The sequence below is a fragment of the Callorhinus ursinus genome, unplaced genomic scaffold, assembly GCF_003265705.2.
Source record: "Callorhinus ursinus isolate GAN/ISIS: 27379988/994484 unplaced genomic scaffold, GSC_fseal_2.0 scaffold3, whole genome shotgun sequence".
NCBI lineage: Eukaryota > Metazoa > Chordata > Mammalia > Carnivora > Otariidae > Callorhinus > Callorhinus ursinus.
In genome coordinates this window covers 43577562-43602069 of record NW_027397065.1, presented here as the reverse complement: position 1 = coordinate 43602069, position 24508 = coordinate 43577562, and the positions used below count along the sequence as shown (strand labels likewise).

General features: G+C 40.3%; 1 protein-coding gene across 4 annotated transcripts in view; it reads right to left on the bottom strand.

Moving 5' to 3' along the window:
- Positions 1-24508, bottom strand: part of EBF1 (EBF transcription factor 1) — a 393384-nt gene that overhangs the window by 351880 nt on the left and 16996 nt on the right. For all 4 annotated transcript variants that reach the window (XM_025867126.2, XM_025867125.2, XM_073890484.1 and 1 more), the window contains exon 6: positions 17321-17389. In XM_025867126.2, the coding sequence (XP_025722911.1) occupies positions 17321-17389 (69 nt within the window). The remainder of the gene's footprint in view (positions 1-17320; positions 17390-24508) is intronic.

Sequence of the window (24508 nt, the reverse complement as noted above, 5' to 3'; positions counted from 1 at the left end):
AGGGATTCTATACCAAGTGCTCTTTCTTTAATGAGTAAGGGCCCTGGAAGGGCCACATGATACCTCTAGGGTGGTCCACACTCAGAGATAGGGGCTACATTTTATGTCATACAGTAGATGCTTCCCAAACGTTTAGTAAAAAAATTAACATCCCGGTTCATCTTTCCTATTTGAGGTCAATGAAATCACTGGATGTTTGTCTCCATCACCTCTGTGAATGAAAACAATGGCTCCCAAACAAGAGTATACCCCATCAAGAAACGATTTTTTATAGATTGAGCAAAATTATTCTTTCTGGGTTCCAACATCCAAACATTTGGGAGCATAAGGGAATTCGGCTTCTCAAATGGTTTGTGCTAATATGAGAAGAGGAAAAGAGAAGGAGAGAAAATGTACAAACTTGAAGTTTCATCTTTTTTAAACTAGGCGTTGGCCCCAATGACTAAATAGTGGATGCAGAAGAAAAAGTCTTAGCCCTTAGCTAAGTGACAGTCAGTCACATATTTGAACCAAGATGGAAAATTAACATTCCTCCAAATCAGCCCAATCATTTTAGGCAGGCCAGATAGGCATCTAATACAGAGGCTGGGGTATATGTTGCTTCTCCTTTCTCCAACAACCTGAAAAAAGTACGGAAGCTGCTGATTACCCACTCCAGCCTCCCGGGTGAGCGCCCTTTGCCTATGCAATCACTCTCCTGCGGTTCAGCTGGAGACTACACCAGGGGCTACTAATTTCTCTCAGCTCCATGCCCATGACTTCTGCCCCTCCTTGGCAGTTCGACGGGTGTGACAAATGTGCTCAGGCAACATGGTACGCAAAGGCAGTTCTGAGTAGAAGGAAGTTCAACGTACTTTTTCCCCTTCCACTACGATTTCTTCAGAATTAGATTGTACAACACCTCATTTCCTTTATTATTATTTCTGGAAAGGATGGTTTATTACATTTGTTTAGGTTTAAATATACGATGATTTTTTAAACTTAGGACTTACTTTGAAAATTACCAAGTTCAATATTTACGTATGTCAGTGCCTTCCAGAGAAAGATAATAGAGACAACTGCTCGTGATGAGATGTCTAGAATAGAAGAACTTTTATAAAATTCCTACTGAAAGATGACTATTGATGAAATATCTCTGAGAAATATAAACAAAAATTGCTATTTTTTGCAAACATGACATAGCATAAATAAGCACAGTTGCAAATGAGTGAAATATGTAAGCTTCTAAAATAAAGTAATAATTTAAAAAAATTAAATAAAAAATAAAAATAAAGTAATAATTTATGATGGGGCATTTTGTAGTTTCCCCCTCTCCAGGACTGTTATAATTTCTTAGAAGCAATTTAACACATGCTCCTTGTACGTCCACTGTACCGTTCTGGGCATTGTTGGAAATATGGGGCCCATGGGTTTCCCTAGACCAGAATCCAGAAAATACAAGTTATACCCTTCCTTAAGGCTGATCTCACACAAGGTGAAATAAAGAGCAAAGCGGGACCCAGATGGCCAGAGTAGTAACAGAAAAGCTAGTGGAATCAGAGCCAGAGACTTGGCTTAAGGTCCTGGCTCTGAGGCTAATTAGATCTTTGGGCAATGTTACTGAGCTTCTGTTGGCCTTACCTTTCTCATCTGTAAAATGAAGGGACTGGACTGTAATCTCTGAGAGTCTCTTCAGTTCAAAGGGAAACCTGGTCTGTTCCTATAAGAACCTAGATTCTTCTGAAAGCCTTCCCTGAAAGCCTTGAGACCTGGCTAGGTTTAATATTACTTTTATGAAGCTAAACTATTCATTCCCTATATCTGTGAAATGGGTACAAAAACCCCTACCTATCTCACTTAGTGTTGCGGGAACTAAAGCAATATAGGTCAAAGAGCTCTATACACTGAAAAGACCTGAACCCTATAAAATCTTTATTTCGTTCCCTCAGAGGTAGATGAGTGATCGAATTAAAGTGTTAGCCTCCCCCAAAGTTATATATGTCTTAGGAGAGATCAAAGGCTCTTAGCTAAAGCAATGAGAGTCTAACAGTAGAATGCCAAGCACCAACTACTCAGGTGGGAAAATTTTGCCTTCTTAAAAGCTCTGCAAACATTCCTTATTGTTTTTAAACCCAGCTGTTTAATCAAACCTCAAGCAGACTTTTCTGGTGGAACTCACAGACTTGCCCAAGCTACAGAGAATATCTATATGGGGGGAAGAGACGATCAGTAAGCAAACGTTGTGTTAATGAATAAAGATCCCACATTTCAATCCTGAAAACTCTCATGTTGTTTTAGGCCCACCAGGACAAGCACAAAACTAGCTTAATAAACCATAGGATGTGAAAAATTCACTGTGATGGGGCATACCCGAGAAGTCCCCCACTGAAGGGGACCTGTGGGAAGCATGCAGTCCACCCACGGCCCTGTCTTGAAACCAGACAGATGAAGATGTCTGCTAAAAAATTGAGATTCCCTTTCACTTTTCCACAATTGCAAAGTTGTTTGTGGAAGGCCCCCGGAATCACTTATAACTGAAAGAACAAGAGAAGCCACCTTCAAACTCCAGTTTCAATAGGTCTGAAATCCTTCTGGAAACCCAAAGTGACAGCACCATTTAGTATTCCCAGAGAATATGAGCAACAGATAAAACTAAACCAACCCAGGGGAAAGAACGGTCACTGCAGAGTTCGGACTAACTGCCTAGTAACATTCAGCCCCTGCCACAACTTTTCCTTTCTCTGTCATTTCCATGTACCATAGAACTTGAATTCATAATTCATACCCCTGTTTTAAATACCCACCTCTAAGGGAGCCTGTAAGAATACTGACACGTTTGTGTCAAAAAACTCCCAAACAGTTACAGGGAAAGCACTGACGTAGAGTTCTTTCCCCAACAATCAGGAGGCTGCATACCTGGTTTATATGAGTTGCTAGTTCTCATGACCTCCTAATCCCCAGCGAACACTCTAGGGACATGGCTCCTCCTTACCAGGATAGCCACAATTTCAATCAGACCTCCTCACACAACTTACTCCTAATTTCTGCAATATCTAGCTGGCAAGTGAAGCCCAATGGGGACTCATAGATACAAACAAAAGCTCCCTACAACCACTGTGTGTGGGAAACTGAGGACTACCCAGGCAGTCTACTCGGAGCAGCAGAGAGAAATACAAAGTAATAGAATGTAACACGGTTTCCTGAAATTCAGAATACCAAACTTCCATGATATATCAAAGAATCAGACCTAATTCTGCCCTTATTATCTTGGGTATGTCATGATTCATGTTGCAGAAACATTTTTAAGCCACTGTCTATCAGCAATTTGATGAAAGAAAAAAGCTAACATCTCACAAGTAATGTTGAAAGCACCATGATTTGAAAGAAACTACTATTAGTAAACTAAACCGCACTCTAAATAAAGAAAATTACTGCTGTTAAGACGTACTGTTCTGAGAATTATCAGGAAGAGTACCAAAACGCGAACGCTGCCGTATATAAGAAATTATTCAAGTATGCATTTGAGTAATTCTGCATTTTAATTTAACCCTTTGAAACATTAATCAAACCGTGGCTAATTATAGGAATTAAGGAATTAAATGATGGAATCTTCTAAAAGATATTATTTAAAAGGCAGTTTATACAATTACTTGTATAGATGTTTGCTTTAAAGAGGAAAACAGTTCTACTGTAATGAAAAGGGTCTTAGAAAATTAAATTAACAAGGGGGGACCAGGCTGATATGAAACTAAATTAGCATCAAATGCAAATTACAGGGTACTTAATGGTAGAAACAGGTGCAGAGAAGAACCCTAAATGAGATAAATGAATAAAACATCCCTCTCCACAAATGTGGAAGCTGACACAAAGTCAATGATATGAATAATTCAGCAGCCTCCACACTGCTGTTGAGGTCAGCCTGCCTTGACCTTTGAAACAGGAAGTAAAATTCAGTTCAAATTTGAGTGACTGGAAATATAACAGTTATTTGTTTTTTATATTAAAAAAACCCACAGAATTTTCCTTAAATACAGATATAGGAAAGATGCAATAGAATTATAGTTTGAACTAAAGAGACATTACATAATCAAAGTAGTTGGTAAACAAAAAAAAATTAAAAAATCGTTAGATAGGATTTTACCAAAACCACGTTTCAAATCATGGAAATTCTAAAAAAAAAAACGGGGCTATATAACCAGGGCTGGACTTACTGATCAAACTCCCTGTGAGAAAAAATTTCTAAATTTGTACCCTTCCTTCAAATTATTTTGTTGTGTTGATGTCAATATAAAAAATATTTTTAATTAGCCATGTATTTTTATTAATAATACAAAGTAATCTCTTACATTTGTAAAACAACCTTGTTAGATTTTTTAAAAAATCTTTATGAAGCTGCTTTTTTTATCCTTCAAATCCTGACTTAATCAATGCTGCAGCCCCAAAATTAGTTTATCTTAGAAAAATGCAACCCGAGTTCTAAAAACAAATCATTCTCATAACTGAACATCTACCGTGATTCTGTCTTTTATGCTTTCTTTCCTTCTTTGCATGCTTCAAAAGTATTTTGTACAGTCAACTAGTGAAAATACTTTCTTCATTTCACATTGAATTTGGTGCTGCTAGAGATTAACATGGGATGACAACAAACCAATTTCTACAAGTGAGAAAGTCAGCAAAATATATATGGTATATCACCTCATTCTTATTTTACAGGATGGCATAAAAGATGTTTGATAATAGCATTTATCTCTGCCCTCCAAATCGGTTCTATTAATGGGACCCACAACTTGGCTATCTACCTTTCATCTATCTACTGTACTTGTCAGATAAAAGATTATGTTGAAAGATGAGCTTAATTTTATTTTCTAGATTTAGAGAGGGTTAAAGCCACATACACACGCGTGCACGCGTGCAGGCGTGCACACGCCAGCCATCTATGAGAGCAGAGGTAAACTAGATCTACAATATAATTACCATAGGAAGAAGTTTGAGATATGCTTCTTCTAAATCCAAGTGTTCAGCAGAAGCAAAATTAAAGATGCAGGGTGTGTTTTTTTTAATTATTATTATCATCATATCGGCAAAATCACTCCTCACTCGACATTTAATAAAGGCTGATAGACCAAACATTGCTGATTTGGGGCTTGGCGTAATGACCCACCTGAGCGAAGGTTTGTGTACAAAGTGGCTCCCCATTAAATAGGGCTCTGTGGAACCAGCTGGTTCTCATTTTGAAACAACCGGTTTCTCTATCCCCAAGTGCTAAAGAAAATAATCCCTGCCATCTATGACTACACACTTTCACAGAGGCAGCAATGAGAATTTGATTGTGGAGATAATTAAAGTCATTCCTGGAACTTCCATGAAAAAAAAGGGGGGGGAGGTGGGTCGAAAGAAAGAATAGTCAATGATAGTGTTTGAAAGTAAACTATGACAAATCATCTGGAGTGCGGAAGAGGGAGACGGCGCCCCCGCCCTCCACGGGATTCGGTTGAAGCCAGCTCTATTTTCTTCTCCACTCGGTTGCTCCAGGGGGAGGACCAAGATGCCATTAGTCAGGGCCACAGCCCCCAGCGTCCGGCTTGGACACAGAAGAATCGAAACACAGCCCGAGAAACTCCCTATCGCTGATGACACATCACAAGGAGATTTTTTTTTTTTTAATTTTCAATCTTAAATAAAATAGCCAGAGAGGAATCCATCTGGATTCTTCAACAGCCATCCTGGGTTGATCTGAGATTATTTTAACATGAAAAAAGAAGAGGAAGAAGAAAAAAATCAGACATTTGAAGTCATGCCTCTCAATCTCGAGGAAAGCTTGGTTTCTGTTTTTGTTTTGTTTTGTTTGGTATAAAGCCATGGTGTTCCATAAGAACCCATGCTTAAAATGGCCCAAATGACATTTAGCTTAGCCTACAGTCCCTGCACGCCTGCAGATTTCATGGGCTTTGGGGGAAAAACTAAAGTACGTGTAATCTGTCTGTACTATCTGCCTTTAACAGGAAGGAGAGATGGGCTCATTGAGGACGATCCAGGGCCTCTCAATTAACCTGATTAGTTCAGCACATTGCTCTCACGAATGGCACCTTATCTTGGAAATGGGGGAGAACTTCCTTCCACCAGTAGACGCAGGAGCCCCCTAAAGCCACAGTGATGCAGCCTATCAACTGTGAGTGGTCTCTGCTTCCCCTCCCTCTTGCCAGCCAGCAGGTCAGAGAGCCCGGCAGACGCGCTGCCTGATTGGATTTTGTGTCCTAAGGACAGGAGGCAAGCTCCCGTCTGCCCAGGTGGCCTTGCAGAAGGCTGGGAAAAGGGATGCCCTGTGGGCAACTTCAAGCCCCTTCTTTCAGAGTCAACCAGGCACATGATGGGATTGAGGTGGGGGGACAAGGGGGTTGGGGGAGGGAGAGAGAGGAAGAGAGAGTGGGGGGGGGTGTTGGAGAGAGAGAATTCATTAACCCTTCAATCACTGGAGTAACATGTCAATTATACCTGCCTGAAAGAAAAAAGGGTGAATTCTTAAGTCATCTAACATTATATAAAACAAAGACACTGCTGAAACATGTTACCCGAATACTGGCTTCACGTTTGATATAATAATGGGAATCACAAAAGTTACCCTACAAAAATAAAGCTTTCTCCCAAACTCTCTGAAATCTGCTTGTTTGCAAAGGATGCCCTGTGTATGTGTGTGTGTTTTAAATTCATGTTATCATGTGTAATAGACATAGTAGTTAACAGAATATATTCTTGAAAATGTGCTTTGTGAGAATGTCAACAGCAGGGTTTTTCACTTGTCTGCTCTGTGATTTACTTGATCAATTAAATAGTTAGGCAATGAGGGGATTTGCATGGTAATCGTGTGAAGATTAACATTTTTAAGTGTAACAAATTTAATATTTTATCTTACATTTTCTGTTTCTCATCATTCTTTAATGGCAGTGCATTGTCACTTTATTGTGTAGTTATAACAAGCCTGTCTTTATGCAGAGAGATGAGACCACCAGCTTCAACAACTGCATTTCTAGCTCCTTTCATCCTTTCTTTCATTTCACAAAAACATACCCCAAGCACTTACTACATAGCAGTGAGGTTCTGAGCCGAGTGCTGGGAATATAGCAGTGACCAGCACATGCATATCACTGCCCTCTGGGGCTTACAGTCTACCTCCTAAAGAGTTCACCTGCCTCAGCAATACCAGAGGGAACTAAAATTAGAATTTCAGAGCTGGAAAGATTTTAAAGAGCTCTTCATTGCAGCCCTTATTTTGAAAATAACATCCATCTTCTTTAATATGATATATGTGCCAGGTATTGTGCGAAGTACCCTCCATGTGTTATCTACTTATTCCTCACCACGACCCTATGAAGGAAGAACTACGATTCTTACCCCGGTCTTACAAATGAAGAAACAGGCTTTGGAAAGTTCAATGATCTGCCCACAGCCCCAGAGTCAACAGTGGCAGAGCCGGGATTTGATCCGAGGTGCTCTGACTCCACAACCTGAAGTCTTAACCAGTGTGTAGACTGCCTTGTAGGCTGCAATAAAGCCCCAGAGTTTGCCCAAGTTCAATACCACGGAGTAAAAGCTAAAAGGCAACTTTAACGCACGGATATTTTTCCTCTGATCATGATCCCCATCGAAAATAGCAGTCTTCTATTTTTTTAAAAAATCAATTTATTCTTTGCTTACCACTAATACTCCAAATTATTGGGTTTTGTTTTGTTTTTTTCAACTCTGAGGCACTGTAAGCTCCATGAGGGCAGGAACAACGTGTGTCTTATTCACTGTTATATCCCCAACCCTGAAAGCAGTGACTGGCACAGAGTAGAGACTCAATAAATATTTGTGGAAAGAAAAAAAATGACTAAATAAATCCTCCTCCAAGGGGACTTAGTTACCATGATAAACTTCAGTAAGGCAACTCTGCTTAGAAGAAAGTCCCATGGCAATCAACACATTAAGAATAACAATCCACACAGAATATATTATGTTCAAATTGCAAGCACCTGATATGACTTCAGGCACCTAATATGTACCCCACCCTGTGCTAGATATATTAACCCTCACAAATCGTCAAAACTGAAATGACTTTTCCCCATTTTAAAGATGGGAAAGCTGAACCCCCGGAGACTCAGGTATTCGTAAGTAACAGTGAGGGGATCTGATCCTCAGCTAACGGACTCCTAAATCGATGCCTTTTCCATCATACTCTGCCCTGTCCCAGATTTCTCTTTGGATTAGTGCCTGTGTTTTCCCAGTGAAACACACAATGGTTTACTCATCAAAATAGATGAGGACATGAGAACTCAAATATTGTCCCAGCAACGGGTTCAACAATTTACATGTCATATTATTATGATGTTTAATCCCAAAAGTTAAGGGCCAAATCTCCTAAGAAAAATTGTTTAGATACAAAGGTTTAGATTAATACATTGGACCAAGGATGAATTATGGATACCAAGAAAAATAAGTGAGACTACATGAAATGCTAAAAACAGTATTTTTTTTTTTTTTACTGGGCAATTGAGGAGGGAAAAAAATCAGGCTGAGAGCTGAGATGGGATTTCTAATCACTCACTTTGTCACTAATAAAGTTCCTTGGGCTGTGTGCCTCAGTTTACCCACTGTAAAATGGAGTTAATTTGTGCCCTCATATTTGTGTGTGGAGAGAATTCTCTGAAATATTATACCATAAAGATCTCTAAAGCTTTCAAGTACAATTCAGATGTAAGCAACTATGATACTCTTAATGGTCAAGGATTTTATTTGTTTTGTGTTACAGTGCTCGTAAGCCAGAACTCAGATGCTGGTCTCTAAGACACCATAGGAACGGCCAGAATAGGACAGTCCCACTCCTACAGCCACAGAAAGAAGGACTCAATTTTTTAAAGATATTTTGAGATGTACATCATTCATCTGAGATATGATCTGGCTTTAAGAAAACACCAAGATTGTATAGAGAAACATGGGTTTGCAACATTGTCTATAATAGTTTCAAAGATAACCAACTTTCTTTTCTAAAGATCTTTCTAATAAATACAAAAGAGACTTCTCATTTTTCATCTTTGTTTTTGTCTTTGTAAAGATTGCGTGTGTGTGTGTGTGTGTGTGTGTGTGTGTACGCGTAGGTGTGTGTAGATGTGGATGTGACAGAAACCAAACCTGATGCAGGACCAAGGTTCTTCAAACTAACTTTCCATTGTGTGAGGAAACTTCACTATTGCATCCAAGACTACTAAGAATGGTGTTTTAAGACACTACTAACATCACAATACCAATAAAAAGGAAGCATATGAAAAGTAGGAGAAAACTATTGTTCTATTGAACAATAATAAATAAGTTGCAAATAGCATGACTGTCCGATATTCAGATAAAGGGAAAAGAAAAAAAGTGTTAGTCAAATCATGGTTGCTCTGGAAAGATGGAGGAGAAAACAACCTCTGACCATTCGAAAAGTTGTCAGCTGAGAGGAGAGCACCGTCCAGTGCAGGCAGAGTCCTCAGGGCACTAGCCGGGTCCTAGGCCATACGAGAAAGGAGCAGCTAATATCATGGAACAAAATATCCTAACATTTCCTTTTGCTAATTTCTAATTCATTGATTAAGACAGACAAGAAAAATATACTTCAATCCTGAAATGCCATGTCATGAGTGTTCACACCCTACACAAGGGCTCTTCTGGTCTACCCACCCACCTCCCCACACACATCGGATCAATATTTGGTCAATCGAGCAGCAAATGAGCAAAAAGTTCTTGAGGGATTCTTGATATTGATTAAAAGGGCATTTTTTCTAAACCACTGCAAACTTTCCATGAACCAAAATCTTAGAATCTTGCCAAAACCCTCTACGATGTGTATAGCAACCATGTCCAGGTTTAAAATGCAACGTGCAATTTGATTATTATTTTCTCTTTTTTCTCTGCCCTGGCACTGAAAGTGTTAAAGAAAACAATAAAAGAACAAGTAAGTGTACAGGGTAGGATTTACTGGCATTTACTTTTAATCTATGGTCCTTCACTCTGTAGCTTATCGGGCCTCTGTCAGTCCTTTTTCCTCCTTTATACTTCACGAGGAGCCCCCCATGCTGCTACTGAGAGACAGAGCCCAAGTGTCTATAAGCTTTTTGTCAGGTAAAAAGAGAAGAAAAAGGAAAGGAACAAGAGGAAAAGCAAAGCTAAGAGGCATCTATTAGATGTCACTAGGCTTTTGTATTCATGTCAATGATTCAGGATTAGAGTATTTGAAATAATCTTATTGAGAGGAATCAAAAGGCCCACCGAGTGAGAGGCTGCTCTGTAGCATATGGCAAAGGCACGAACAATATCTTATTAAAGATGTGTTGGCTAACACTATTACTTTATATTATATTACAAAACTATTGTGCCTCAAACAGTTGGCGGGATGGTATAGTTACCGAGTGCCATTTTGGAGGTTATTGTGTGGGATCAAGCTATATAATTTGCCAGCTTGTCTAGTTAAGTCTTTCCAAGTAGGGTTTGCAGGCAAGTTTGGAACTGAAACGAAGCACTTCACCTTCAAAAATAAAAATCCCCAAAGCACAGTGAAGACCACTCTGTTCCCACTGAAAGTGGAGTATCTATTACATGGATGAAACGCCGGTGGCATTCTTTTCCCCCAAATCAGGTTCATTAAGTTTGCATCATTTACCATATGTGACCCCCATCCCCCACTGAAAAATATGCAGGGTTTTTTTTCCAGCTTGATTCCCTCCTCATGAAGAACACGCGCGCGCACACACACACACACACACACACACTCAGCTTCACACTTTAGCAGGATTAAGGCAATTAAAATTCTATTACAATAAGTACTGTAACGTTAAAAACCTTCATTTGCTTCTGGACAAAGGCTTGTAACTGGAGAGTTTGCGAGGGAGATTTATCTTCATCTACCCACACCTTTAAAGCCAGTAAGCAACCAAAAACAAACCTGTACTGTTCACCATATTTCATTGATTGCAATTGGAGTATTTAGGTCAATTTTATATTGTCCAGAACAGGGTAGAGTTACCCAGTTTGTAAAAGGAAAGCTAGGATGGGGGAGAGGAGAGAATGAGGAATTAGCAGTCTATTTCAGATAATGCCTCATGCCAATTAAAATGACCAAAATACCATCTCTTTATATGAAGGAAAACTCTAAATGGAGTTTTTAAAATCGGTCAACTCTTCCTAAGAGTTTGGTCAGGTGCCCGCAGTAGGGGAGGAGTGAGGGGAATTTATCAATGGAGAGTTGCACTTGGGGAGGGTTTTGGGGTTTTTTTTTTTCCCCATTCTAAGCAACTTCGGTTAGAAAAGTAAAAGCATATTTAATATAGTAATATATTCTCATCACAAACTGACTATGCAAAGTTGTTAGATGACACACAGGGGACTTTGTACTGCTTTTCTGTATTTTTCCAAAACTGTCACAAAAGCAAAGTTATGAAGACATGGGATTAAAAACCCCCACCACGAGCAGACACCCGGGCCAGTTACACACATAACACTGCTGATTCTCTGTAGCTTCGTTAAATACATTTCTTGGAAGTTGCTGCCATTACTTCCTTTACAGGAAAACCACTGTTGTTCATTATACAGTGTCTGCAGTAGTATTATACCATGTAAAAGTACTTTGCATTATGATATATTGTCAGCATATTTGAAATGCATGTTAATGCATCCTGGCTGTGTATTTGGGAATAGCTGATAGCAAATGGAATACAGACTGCTATTGGTTTATTGTATTTGCTGTTTTCTTATCATGGTAGCAAAGTGCACACAAATGTACACGGCTCATCTCATATTCAGAATGGTATTATTTGATATGTGATAAAATTTAGAATGATACGCTCTCACATCAGCCTCATCGCTAATAATCACATAGGAATTCCCACTGAGAAAACAAATGTTTAAATACAGTAGGGTTAGTAAACAACCAGAAATTAATGCTCCATGTCAGTACTGGCTTTTCACTTTTGGAAAAAGGCAAACCTCTCAATACAACCAAGAAGACAGCAATTATCCTGCCTGGGGCAATTGTAAAGGGTGAATTCCTCCTCCTTTTATTTTAACGGAGCAGTCAAGGTTAGGAAATCAGATGGTATAAAGGCTTATCAGAACTCCCAAGAAATGCAATTTCACCTCTGGTTGTTCACACCCCAGACAGCAGTTTGTATATCTTACATTGTGATTATGTGCAGTGGTCGGTCCTTCTAAAAACTGGGTAGAGGCCAAAATAATGAGTTGAAAGGTCAGTGAAATGAAACTCTGAGGAAAAGCCTCATTTGCAACAAAGTATATGTTATGTTCACAGAGGTGAGGACTTTATTACATACCCCACCCCACTCTATGGTAATTCTAAAGTTTTACTATTGTCTTCCTGTTATACAGGTGGATGTATATCTTACATAAATACATCAGGCCAATTTAATCAGGCAATTAGATGTTGACAAGACAACACTGGACATTTCTAAAAAGTTCAGTCATAGCATTTATACTTCTCAGTTGAAGAATGGATCTTAAGAAAAATCTCTTCTCTGAACAACCCTGACAGGGTCAAGCTTTTCATATACTGTATGTCATGTAAATTCAACAGGTAAAATAAGCATTATACTATTTTCACTCCCGAACATTCTATTTCAGACAATAATCACAAAGAAAATCCAACTAGTGTTACCTAAACGAAAGTGATCTAGATGTGGCAGATCCTTAGACAATCCTGGAAAAGACAAATATAGGCTTTTTTTTTTCTTTCTTTCTTTTTAGGACACCCTTGGGTCAGTGTGGCCTAAAGAGCAGTGATTCTAAACAAGCTAACTTTTTCACGTTATAAAATTCATGTATTTTTTAAAATGTATCACAAGCTTACATCTCGAACATAGATATAAGGATCTTATAAATGGAAAAGGAAGACAAATCTGTTGAAGTTATAATAAGCAAATGCAAAATTTTTAGAGGTCTATTAGTCAACAGGCTTTAAAAATCCATGTTAACACCGGCTGTGAGGAACTCAATATGTGCAGGCTATTCAAGCCACGTTATATCTCAAAAGGACTGTGTCTAAATTCACATGAGACAGGAAAACATGATTTGAGGAAGAATTTCACCCTTTATTATTTCTATCTATTAAAAGAAAAAAATTCCACTTGTCAACTACCCAGGGTCCACCGTGCAAGGACGTGAAGAATTGGGAACTTATTTTGTCCCTTTATTTAGTGGTCTATTTCATCAATCACACTGATCCTAAATTGAAAAACCAACCAAATAAACAAATACTGAACCATACCCTATCCTGCCCTGCTGGAAATAAGCACAACTAATCTGACTGGAAACTTCAGGGCTCTGTGTGAAAGGAATCCTATAGTATAATTCAGAGAAAGAAATGTTCTTGTAAGACCATCTGTATTCACCCATGTCATTGCTCTAAGATAGTTCAGTGAATCAAGGATAGGAAAATAAAGAGTCTTGTGAAGCAAATCAAGAATGGATGGTAACCCTAACCAACTAGATACAGAATAACAGTCTGCACACTTAATATATTCAGTTCAAGTATTTATAAAGAAGTTTCCATGTAGAAAAGGGAAGATTTTTTTTTATAGATTTAGAAAAACTGGGTTCCCAATTCGGACTACCCTGTGTGACTTTTGTCATTACCATCTTTTCTGATTCTTACAAAGTAAACCTAATTAAGAACCTCCCTCATTAGTCTTCCAGAAAAATTAGCACAGCTTATGCTAATTACTCCTGCAAAATTTAATAAACTCGTTGAAATGGGAATAGTCTAATGAGGTTTTATTTATTGAACTAAGATAACTCCAAGGAAAAAGGTTAGGACACAAGGATATCCAATGTGGTAATAAAACTACAATTTATTCAATTTCTAAACACGGATTTTATTGCAAACCTTTTAAATTCAAATATGAGTTACTGTGTGAATATGTTAAATCAATCTCCACCTTAATTTAATAACAGCAAGACAGTTTTTACTTTTTACTTTAACAATAATTACCACACATAGCCGTTTACCTCAATGATAATGAAATTTGCTGTTATTAGTTCCTGGTCATCGGTTATTAAACATAACACATATGACTTTTTGCATGTCTACACAGCCCAAATACTGGGATCGTTGGGCACATCCTGGTCTTTATAATTCTTAATCAAGCCATTTGGCATCAGGCCGAAATATGACCTGGCAGTCAACTCCACATGCACACCTTCTACATTTGCAGAAATCTTCCTCTATACTTTTTTGAAGGGACTTAACAAATTGTCACAAATGTAAAAAGAATTTGGGTCATATTTTTCTTACTTTGTTGCATGCTATTATAAAAGAAGGAAGTAGAAACCCATTTTCTAAATCACGACATGCAACTGCTGATTTTGTTAATTCCATTTTTTTGATAGACTACGCCAAGCTGATGTCCCCAAATCACTGGCAGCAAAAAATACAGCCAAAATTTAACACAGAAATAGCTTAGCCTGCACCATTGCTGTATGACCAGAAAATGTCTTCTATCTATCCTATAAATAGTTTTCCTGAATAACCACTGCTAAAAGTCTTTTGACTGATAAAAATAGCAGTGTTCTTCCAAAATCCGAAGGACAAGCAAAGGGAGCTAAAAATTATTGGTGCCCAAAAGGTGACTTCGTGCTAAAACTATGCTAAATCCTAACACAGTGATTGCCTGTACCTTCAGCTCCATAATTGCATATTGTATGCATCTTGTAAAAACAGTTACTGTTGCTACTGAATGCTGGCTCCATAACCTATTTTTGCAAAATATGCAGAGATTCACATCCATAAATCTGAAAGCAAATCAAACCCTAAGCACGTAACGCAGATATTATGCAATCAGTAATATAGAATCAAATTGGAAACTATGAAATTCAAACACGGTTGCCATCATTTTTTTTTCCTTTGCAGCAATTTTATGGAATTGAAAAATCTTCTCTATTTTGCCCTTCTTCGTGTGAGTTCTTTTCTTGTTGTTATTTTCTTCTCTCATTGTTAAAAATGAAAGTTTCACATATCAGCAGAGACAGGGCTGGAGCTTTTAAAACCTTTGGCAGACTCAAGGACAAATAAATTCTGAAAACTCAGATGCAAATAAAAATAGCTAAATGGGGTTTTGCATATCAACTGGCATCACTGCTTGAAAAGACAGTTCATGGGAGACAGTGGCAATCGCCAGCAAATAAACATATGTTGAGGCTTCTGCAGATCCACTGGGTTTCAGCCGGTTTTAAAATACTCCTCTCTTAAGAGACCAACATTGGCTACACACTGTTTTCTACTTTGTCAAACCAAAAAGGGAAAAAATGAAAGGAGAAATGTCATGAGTAATATCTCTCAAGCCACCAACAGTATAAAGTGCATACTTATTTTGCCTAAATTGTTTGAACTACCCCAGCCAAGAAAAGGTTTTAAGTACCCTACTGGGACAGATGCTAGGCGGCAACAATAGAAGCCACACTAATGCAATCCAGGTAACACAATCCTGTTTCAAAAACACGGGCCGGGCTAATTACAGTGCTGCTGAGTCAAGTTTCTTATGCCATCACAACCCACAAGAACAGGTCAAAATCAAATGTTATTCAAACCACAGTCATATCAACCTTCTATATCAGAGTCACGGCTTAAAACCAAATGAAGAACTTAAAAGCTTAACCCATTCACAAGCAAAAGAAGTGTTTTCATTGCGGGTGGCAAGGTACGGTTGCTTGTCACGATCTATGCAAAAAGGAACTGCGCGGCAGAACAGAATGCTTATAGTTTCCAAGTTTGGGGGACTGTTTGGGCTGGTCCTTTGATCAGAACACTTTCTTTTTAACAGAAGCATTAGGAAAAACTTGCTTAAAATAACAAATGGTATTTCAAAGAGATGGATTTAAATAAAACAAACAACATAAAGGTTATATTTAGTTTTGACCTTTTTCATTTGAAGATTTATCTTCCATTGCAGAAAAAAGGAATTACACAAATGGCAGGTCTGCTCTCACACATAAACATGCTGTTCCAACCCTACAGGCGGCATACAGCCTCACTGCACACGAAAAACGTGTATTAACTTGGAATCAAATATATTAAGACTCAGTTATCAAGCAAAGGTGTATGTTTTGGGTGAATATTAGAGAGATATTTAGTTAAAACACCTGTTTGAAACGTAAGCTTTTATAAAGCTAGTGGGCAACCAAAACTGGGTTGAAGCCTGGAGAATCACATGAATCCAAATCAACAAATCAATGTTTTGACATAAATTACCAGGAAGCAGTTTTTCAGTTAACTGAAAAACAATAAAGTAAGCCCCAAAAGGTAAAGAATTGGAAAGACAGATAGATAGGTTTGTTTTTTATTTTGTTTTGTTTTGTGTGTTTTTTTCCAGTAAAAATCATCATTACCAAACCCAAAGAGGAACTTTTGTTCAGCTGTTAATTTCCTCCATGAGGGATCCGCCAGTCTAATTTACAAGACTCTTTTCCAGCTAGTGGAGGGTGTTAGTTCTTTCCCTAGCTGACAACTGACAGTAACTATAAACCTTCCAGGCCATTTAACTCTCAGTGAGTAATGCTATGTAACAAATGGTTTATCATACATATTTCCATACAATGAATTTCAATAATTAAAATGTAAAATGAATATTTGGAATGCGACTTCGCATAATATGTGCACACACTGACTCCAAATTGCACCCAACAACTAAAACAGATTTATTGTTCTATAGTGATTTACTTGGTCATGTCAGATTAGTAATATGGATCTGTTTAAAAACACAATAATTAAGACAAGCAGGATAAATTAATCAACTTACAATACAGTATGAGCTACCATCAAATGCCGGGAGATAACACTAGAAAGTCTTGGTTCACAGATCTCCTTAGAACTGCTTTTATGCATAAATAAAACCTTAAAATGTAGATGGATTACGTCCAACAGAACTACTGTAGCTAAAAGTGATAATGATTCAAACATTTTTCAAATAAAAGTTAAATATTTATAAGCACCCAACCACATTTCATAAATCACAAACTATTATTATTTTATTTCTGTAGCTTCCTGGCACAGCATGAGGATTGAGCCACAGAAAGTCAGGAAAGAGAAAAATATTCCTTTAAGAGCATGAATCAGACACAAAACCAAAGCAATCCAAGAACACGGGCCTCCAAAGAACATTCCAACTGGTTTTCCCAGGGATCGCAAAAGCTCGGCGCAGACTAGTCATGACCAACAGGCAAATTTTGGCCACGTGCGTTCCTCACCCTCGCCCATGAGCGACACAAGGCAGGTGTTTCATTATAATGAGGAATAAGAATCCAGTGAAAGTAGAGTGGTCCCTACCTGTCAATTATCACTGGATCTGAGGGAGTCTCATTTCGGTTGCCACAGCTCTTCTTGTCACAACAGCGGCTATGGAGCAAAAGGGAAAGGATTTAGTACAACCATCACAATGTGAAATCATCATTTAGGCAGACAGAAGGTTCAAATTGCTGGGTTGCAAATGCTAGAATTACCACAAAGCCATACCTGGCAATCAACGGATCCCTGGGACAGAAAATGCTATGTGGTTCGTCTATGGGTTAATGGCCAGGCTTAACCTCTCCCTGAACAAAGAAGGAGGGAGGAAGAGGGACTCTCCTGGAGCCACGACTGACAGCCCCTAAGATGGGGTCTCCCCATCACTGCCCACAGTATTGAAGAGTTCACTGTGAAATGCATTATTATTACATCTACCCAATGAGAATATTCAGGGTTGTGGGTGGCTCAAACGTTCTTCCCTCAAGATCACACTAATTGTGTGGAACGCGTCAATAATGAGGTATGAGTGATTTCTCCCCCTCCGGTAATTCTGTATTAAATGGATTCTTTTTCTTCTCCTTCCTCTTTCGAGGGAGACATTTCCTTCAACCCCAGCCCGCCCAAAATCCTAAAGCTGTAACTGTTTGCTTTTGAACCATCTTCATGAGAATAAAAGTACAACATAATAATGAAGAAGAAGAGGCAAGATAAAGGAAAGTGGAGATCCACATGTTGTCTGGCTTCTGTGTCCTGTGCTGGCCACCGTTTGAGTTTTCTGGATGCATTATATACAGTTGATCCAAAGGCTAGCACAGCCCTGACAATAGATGCTCTTAATTAGGTTAGAGAAAAAACAGCCATGGGCTAGAAGATCACCCACTATCAAAATCACACCCTAGCTGTGAGGAAAAGACTGTCATTTCTGTAAAAGTGGGATGCTTCTGGGTGGGGGGGGTGGAATTAAGGTTTTTAAAAATTACCCACGGTCAGTGGAAAACTATCCATCTGAGACTTGTTTGCAGATAAAATATATGTGCACTGGTCAGTCTACACCCAGGGGCACACTATAAAACACATGTTTGATCAAAGAGGCGAGGAAGTTATCCAAGGGTTATACATTATCACGTGCCACAAATAAAATATGCACTTTTCTCCCTCTCTCTTACACAGGCATGTGTACACACACACACACACACACACACACACACACACACATTTTACTTAGTGAATCATAGGGCCTAAATTTAGAAAGCTGCTGGAGAGAACCAAACACTGAACTTCATTTTCAGGACCCAGAAATATACTCCTGGATGGAGAGTCTTTCACCAAAGTTGGGAAGTCTCTTTCCTGACTATATCTCTGAGAAGAGAATCAGCTTCCAAATTTGGTGTTAATTCTCTTTGTCTCTCCTATCTTCGGAAAGCAATCCTAAGACCTGTATCTCCTTTGTTAAAGCCCCAGCTGAAGGTCACTCCATCCACCTTTCCCTTTCTGATTCAAAGGAAACTATTTCCTTTTAGGCCTACATTCTAATATACCAGGACTATGGGGCTAGAAAGCCCAAAGTATCCCAATACCCAAGAGAGAGATGAGGAAACAAGGGAATGAGAAGTAGAGTGGTTGGAATGTTTGTAAAAAAAAAATGATAGTTTAAAAATTAAACTCCATCATCCCTTAACTCTGATCCCCTACGCCTACATTTCAAGGGCTTGCCAGAAGAGCATGGTGGTTAAGAACACTGGCTCCAGAATCAGACAGAGCTCCCTGTACCACCTGAAGCAAGGTACTCTACCCCACAGAATCTTAGTTTCCTCATCTGTGCAATGGACAACTGTGGTGCCCACCTCGAAGCATCAGGGTGCAGATTCAATGCAATCAGGGTATAAAGCTGGGCTCTGCGACTGGTCCTACTAAGTGCTCCATGGAGGGCAGCATCATTATCACCCCCTGCTCCTGCCTCCTCCGACCTCCTCTTCCTCCGAACCTGAGCAAACCTGCCCCATGTTCTGCAGAAGCAGCAGGCTTCCAACAGCTGCCTATCAACAGATCCCATGTCCTCTTTACCCAGGGAGAAAACCAGTAGGTGGGGAAGACCTATTTCTCCTCATCGTTTTCCATCCCCCCCCCATTTTTCTTCTTCAAACAGTGAGTGGGCAACATAAGTTGCCAATGGTAGAACCCTCACCGGGTCCTGTCCAGACTCGTGCCCTCCAGGGGCTCTTGGCATGATGGCAACTTCAGAGTAGAATCTCCATGTCATGCCTGCTTCTCTCTCTCCTCACTGCCATCACCCTCATCCACGTCATTTTCATTCTTTGCTTGGACTTCGGCAGTGGCCTCCCATCTAGCCTTGCTGCCTCCATGCTTTACTTCCTAGAACAGCCAGAAGGCTCTTTTCAAAATGTCAATGGGATTGTGTCACTTCACAGCCCAAGACTTATTACTGGCTTCCCCCAGCACTCAGAATAGCTCTATGGCATGCCATGATGCCAGACCACCGTCCAGCCTCCTGTCACTCTCTTCTGAGCTGCCAAGCTCCAACCTCACTGGCCAATTTCAGTCTCTCTGATATGCCTCACTCAGTCTGACCTCAGGCTTAGGCCTGGGCAAGCCTCCCCGCCTGGTCTGTTCCTCCTCCAGCCCCTCCTTAGTTAGCCAGGCTCTACTTGCTGTTCAGGCCTCAGCCTCTATGCTCCCTCTCCAGAGAGGCTGGTCCTGACCCCCTTTAGGCTCCTTCTGGTTTTTCCTTTCAGGACATGTAACACAATCCAAATTATATTCTTCTATCAATGTTTGTTTTATTACTCTCTTTCTCCTCTCACCGTGGTCCCCACTAATCTGCATGCTTCATAAAGGAAGAAACTGTCAATTTTATTTACCTAATAAGGAGTGTAAGGACTGAAATAGAATGGAGAAGCTCAAATATTGATTGATGATTGATTGACTGATCAAATGACTTCAAGAATGATGTAATGTACTGGGGGAAATGCGATCCGAGGAAATAGGAAGGTGACAGATAGAGGAAGCCAAGCTGACCCTCTGATCAGGCACTACCGACGGAAAGAAGGTTCACTCCCATCCCACTCCATACACCAAACCACCTCCCCCAAGCAAGTGCCACACAAGACATGAGATTGGTCCTTTGACTTAAGCACTGTCTTTCTTCATCCTCTTAAAATAAAAATGCCCTTGAGCGCAGCCAGATGAATTGAAGCACAGCATAAATGAGAACCACTTCTCAGCTGGGCCCCAAGGGATCCAGGGGAAAAGGCAGATGTGAAGAACAGAAGTGTGGAAGGAAAGACAGAACAGGAATAAAAGGAGGTAATGAAGGAATGAAGAGAAAACAAAATGAAGGGGCTGAAGTTCACATAACACTTATAAAAAATAAAACTTTATGCAAAGTACAAAGAATGGCCTCCCCACAGGTTTCCTGTTTTGGGGGGGTGAGGAGGGGGTCATGTCACTGCATCACAGTCATCATTCCCAAACTGGGAGTCTTGGGCGCTGCTCTGCACCTGGAGTGGTGACCAAATACGGTCTACAGGATGAACCCTACTTTTAAAATGCATAGATATGCAGATATATGTGTGTATATACATGTATATACAGAATTATGTGCAGCATTAAAAAGGATGAAAGTGGGTTTTGACACACTCTCACGGAACGAAGTCTAAATCAAATTATGAATCGAGAAAGCCAAGCTGCTGAATAGTGTGTATGGGATGGTCCTATTTCTGGGAGAAAAAAAATGAAAGAGTGAAAGAGAGAGGGGGAGGGGAGAGGAAGAGAGAATTGGGCGCAAGCCAATTCACCCCTCACTTCACTCAAATCTCTAGGCAAAGTCACCACCTTAAAAAGCCCTTCCCTGCCTGACTGCCCCAGGGCTCTCCCTCACCCTGTCTCTTTTCTCCCTGGCGCCCATCACATTATATTTTATATTTATTTTCTTCTATGCTGTCTGCCTGTCCATGAGCACAGGGTCTTAGACTGTTTTGTTCTAGGCCGCAACTAGAACAGAGACCAGGGCACAGGAGACCCTCGGGAAATATGTTTTGAATAAATGAATATAAACTTCCAAGAAGTAACCTGTAGGGAGTGGACTAGGAAGTGGGAAGGAATGGAGGGTATATATTTTATTTCCATCCTTCTGTGGTCTTCTGCTTTTTATTGCGGTATTACTTCCCTATTAAAAAACTGAAAATCAACCGTAAGTTGGGGAAGAAATGTCTTCCTTTAGACTGAGCTGACATCTACCCGCCTTCCAGATTCCTAGTTCTGAGCCCAGAGCCACGCTGAGCAAGAACCAGTCCTTCTTCCCCACCACAGTCTTTCTCGCCCTTCTCTTTCATCTCTTCTCTAAACCTAGCTGCCTCCTGGTTCCTTCTACTGAACTCAGAAGGACCAAGAAAGGTAGGCACCACCTCCACCACACACAAGACAGGACAGGATGAAGGGAGAACAGATTTGCTTAGGTTTAAAGCAGGCGTGCACTCAGGCTGAACCAGCACAGTACATGGGACAACAGATGTGAGAGCACTTTAAGAGATAAGTTACCATGTTAATGAAAGAAATCACAGTGACAATTATATCCTCATCACTGCGTGACCGATGGATCTTCATCCATTGAAAACGGTTTCTTAGGCTCTTATTGTACCAGGCACAGCCCTGGCATGTGATCCCCCAGAGTGGACATCTATCAGGGGGCTTGGGGTTTCCTGATTGGCTTTGTCACCGAGCAGGAAGCCCACTACTCCACATCCTTTCTTAACCTGAAACTCAAGTGGCAGGAAGGCAAAGTGGAGTGAGTCACAGGGGTGGGTCCCCAGCACCTGCTATCCTACAAACACTGTGGACTCAAGACAGCATCCCTTACCCCAGCAGGATCGGGCATCTCCCAGATAATTCCACACACCCAGGGAAAAGCAAACGTATGAGTTTCCTCCTTAGCAGCCTAACACAGGTGGCATATCTCTAGCGAGCTGACACACAGCTTCTTAAATCAGGGCAAGCAATGTTTACATGCTTCCCAGTCATGGGACTCGCAGATCTTCATCTTAGAGGCGTGGAATCCTTTCCTAGAAGTAGAGGCTCTCTCAACTGGAGAAAAGCATCACCTAAATCTCTAAGCTTCACACCAGAAAACAAGATTATCTTTCCTGTTTAGCCCAAGTGGCTACAGAATGAGATACATGAATTATCTGAATAGTCTGATTAATAGTGATAAGTTCACTTTCCCTTAGTTTACAAACATTGTCAAGTTGTCCCACTCTCTTAAAAAAAAAAAAAATCTCCTTTTCTCTTGAGTTAGTTTCTTCACTGCCCATGTTTCTCCTTGCCAGAGTCACCATCATTCCCTGCCATAAAATCTGGGTTCCAGGCCTCACCACCTACTTGAATGTCCTCTCTCAAAGTTCACCAGTGACTTTCTGGTACTTTTCTCTCTTCAAGTCCATCTGGATCTTCCCAGGACTTATAATATGGATGGCTCCCCATCTTGGAAACCCCCTCCTTTTATTTCCATGCCCTGAATGCTCAAGGTTCTTTCTCCTAATTCTTGAACACACTCTTCCTCCTTGCTAAATATGACCACTCCCCAAGAATGTACCCATGGTCTCTACTCTTTCTAGTCTCCCACCCTTTCCAATCCCACGTAAGCCCATAGCTTTAACTCCACTGTTGGGAAAAGACCTCTCTGCCGCTGGTTATCTTTTACCCTCTCTCCCCAGCTCCAGGCCACAGCCCACTCACCTGCAAGCCTCTCTCCCCAGAGAAATCCTGCCAGACCACCAACAAACAGGCCCAAACACTTCTTCGTACACCCTCTAAAATTCCTATCTCACCCTCCTCCTCATTCCTGAGGCCACTACCCGCCTTCAGGTACGTCCTCCCTTCTCTGAACAGCCACAGTCCTTTGCTTCACCCCTCATCACAGACAACCCTGTCTACAGTGCAGTCTGGTCATCGGCTGACAGGTCTCATCTCCCAGGCTAACCTGTACCTCTCCTACTACAGGACCAGTCCTTTGGCTCTGCATTCCACAGTGCTTTGCACATAGCAGGTGCTACAAGAATGAATGAAAATATCCTTAACCACCATACCTCGAATGAACAAAGTATGTTAATGCTGTAGTAGGCACTTCCTTTCCCTTCAATGTTCTCTTATTATCTGTCACTCTGAGCAACTATGTACCAGGTACTTAGCTAGACACTGCAGATATTGCTGCTACTAGGACTACTACTTCTGCTTCGGTTGGTGTTATTACTAATAGTACTGCTATTCCTATCAGGAATAACAATAGACACTCGGTACTTACTATGTGTCAGGCACCATGGTAAGTATTTATGGGGATTATAGCATTTAATCTTAACAACCCCCTATGAGAGAAGTAGCATTTCTCCCCCATTTCACCCATGGGACAACTAAAGCAGAGATGAAAGCTGAGGGGCTTCTCTGCCTTCAAGGAGCTCTTAGTTCAGCAAAGAAGGACAGGCCCTGGACACACAGTTACAGTGTGCTAAGTGCTGTTAAGGAAAAGCATGGGATATAATAAGAGTGCACACCAAGGAGACATAACTCAGGCCAAGGGCCTGGGACACTTCCATGAAGAAACCATGCTTAAGTAGAAATCTGAAGGACAAAATCAGAACAAGCCAGCAAAAGAGGAAGAAAGAACAGACTATTTCGAGGGGTTGCCCTGAGCTTGCCCTGGGAACTCTTGGTCCCATAAGAGCCTGGGCACTGATGATAGAAAAAGAATGCTTTCCTAAACAGAGCACTCAACCCCTGCAATCGTCCTGTGCACTGGAAAGGGAGAAAATCGGCTTTGGCCTGCCTGGGGAGCGGGGCGCTGGGGACTAGGGCTCAGCTACCAAGCATAGTTCCTATTTTCCGTTTACATTTAAACACAGGATGTTGAGATGCAGTATAATCAAATCCCTTATAGATTCCCACTTTAAAAAAAATCCTTGGCGGGGGCATATTTTTTTAAAGAACTAAGTATTAGCAAAATATAATGATAATCGGTATGATAGATTCCAATTCACCAAAAATGCAGAAACCTTCCCAAAATTCCATGAAAAGAGTTCTATGCCATCAAGTCAAAGAGGTTTTGTCTCAAAGAGAGGCAGTAATTATAATCTAATGGCAGTAAGTCCTTTAGCCAGCTCATGCAATGGGGTTCCCTCTCAATAGAATAAAATAATTTTTTTAAAATTTCCAACCACCTGA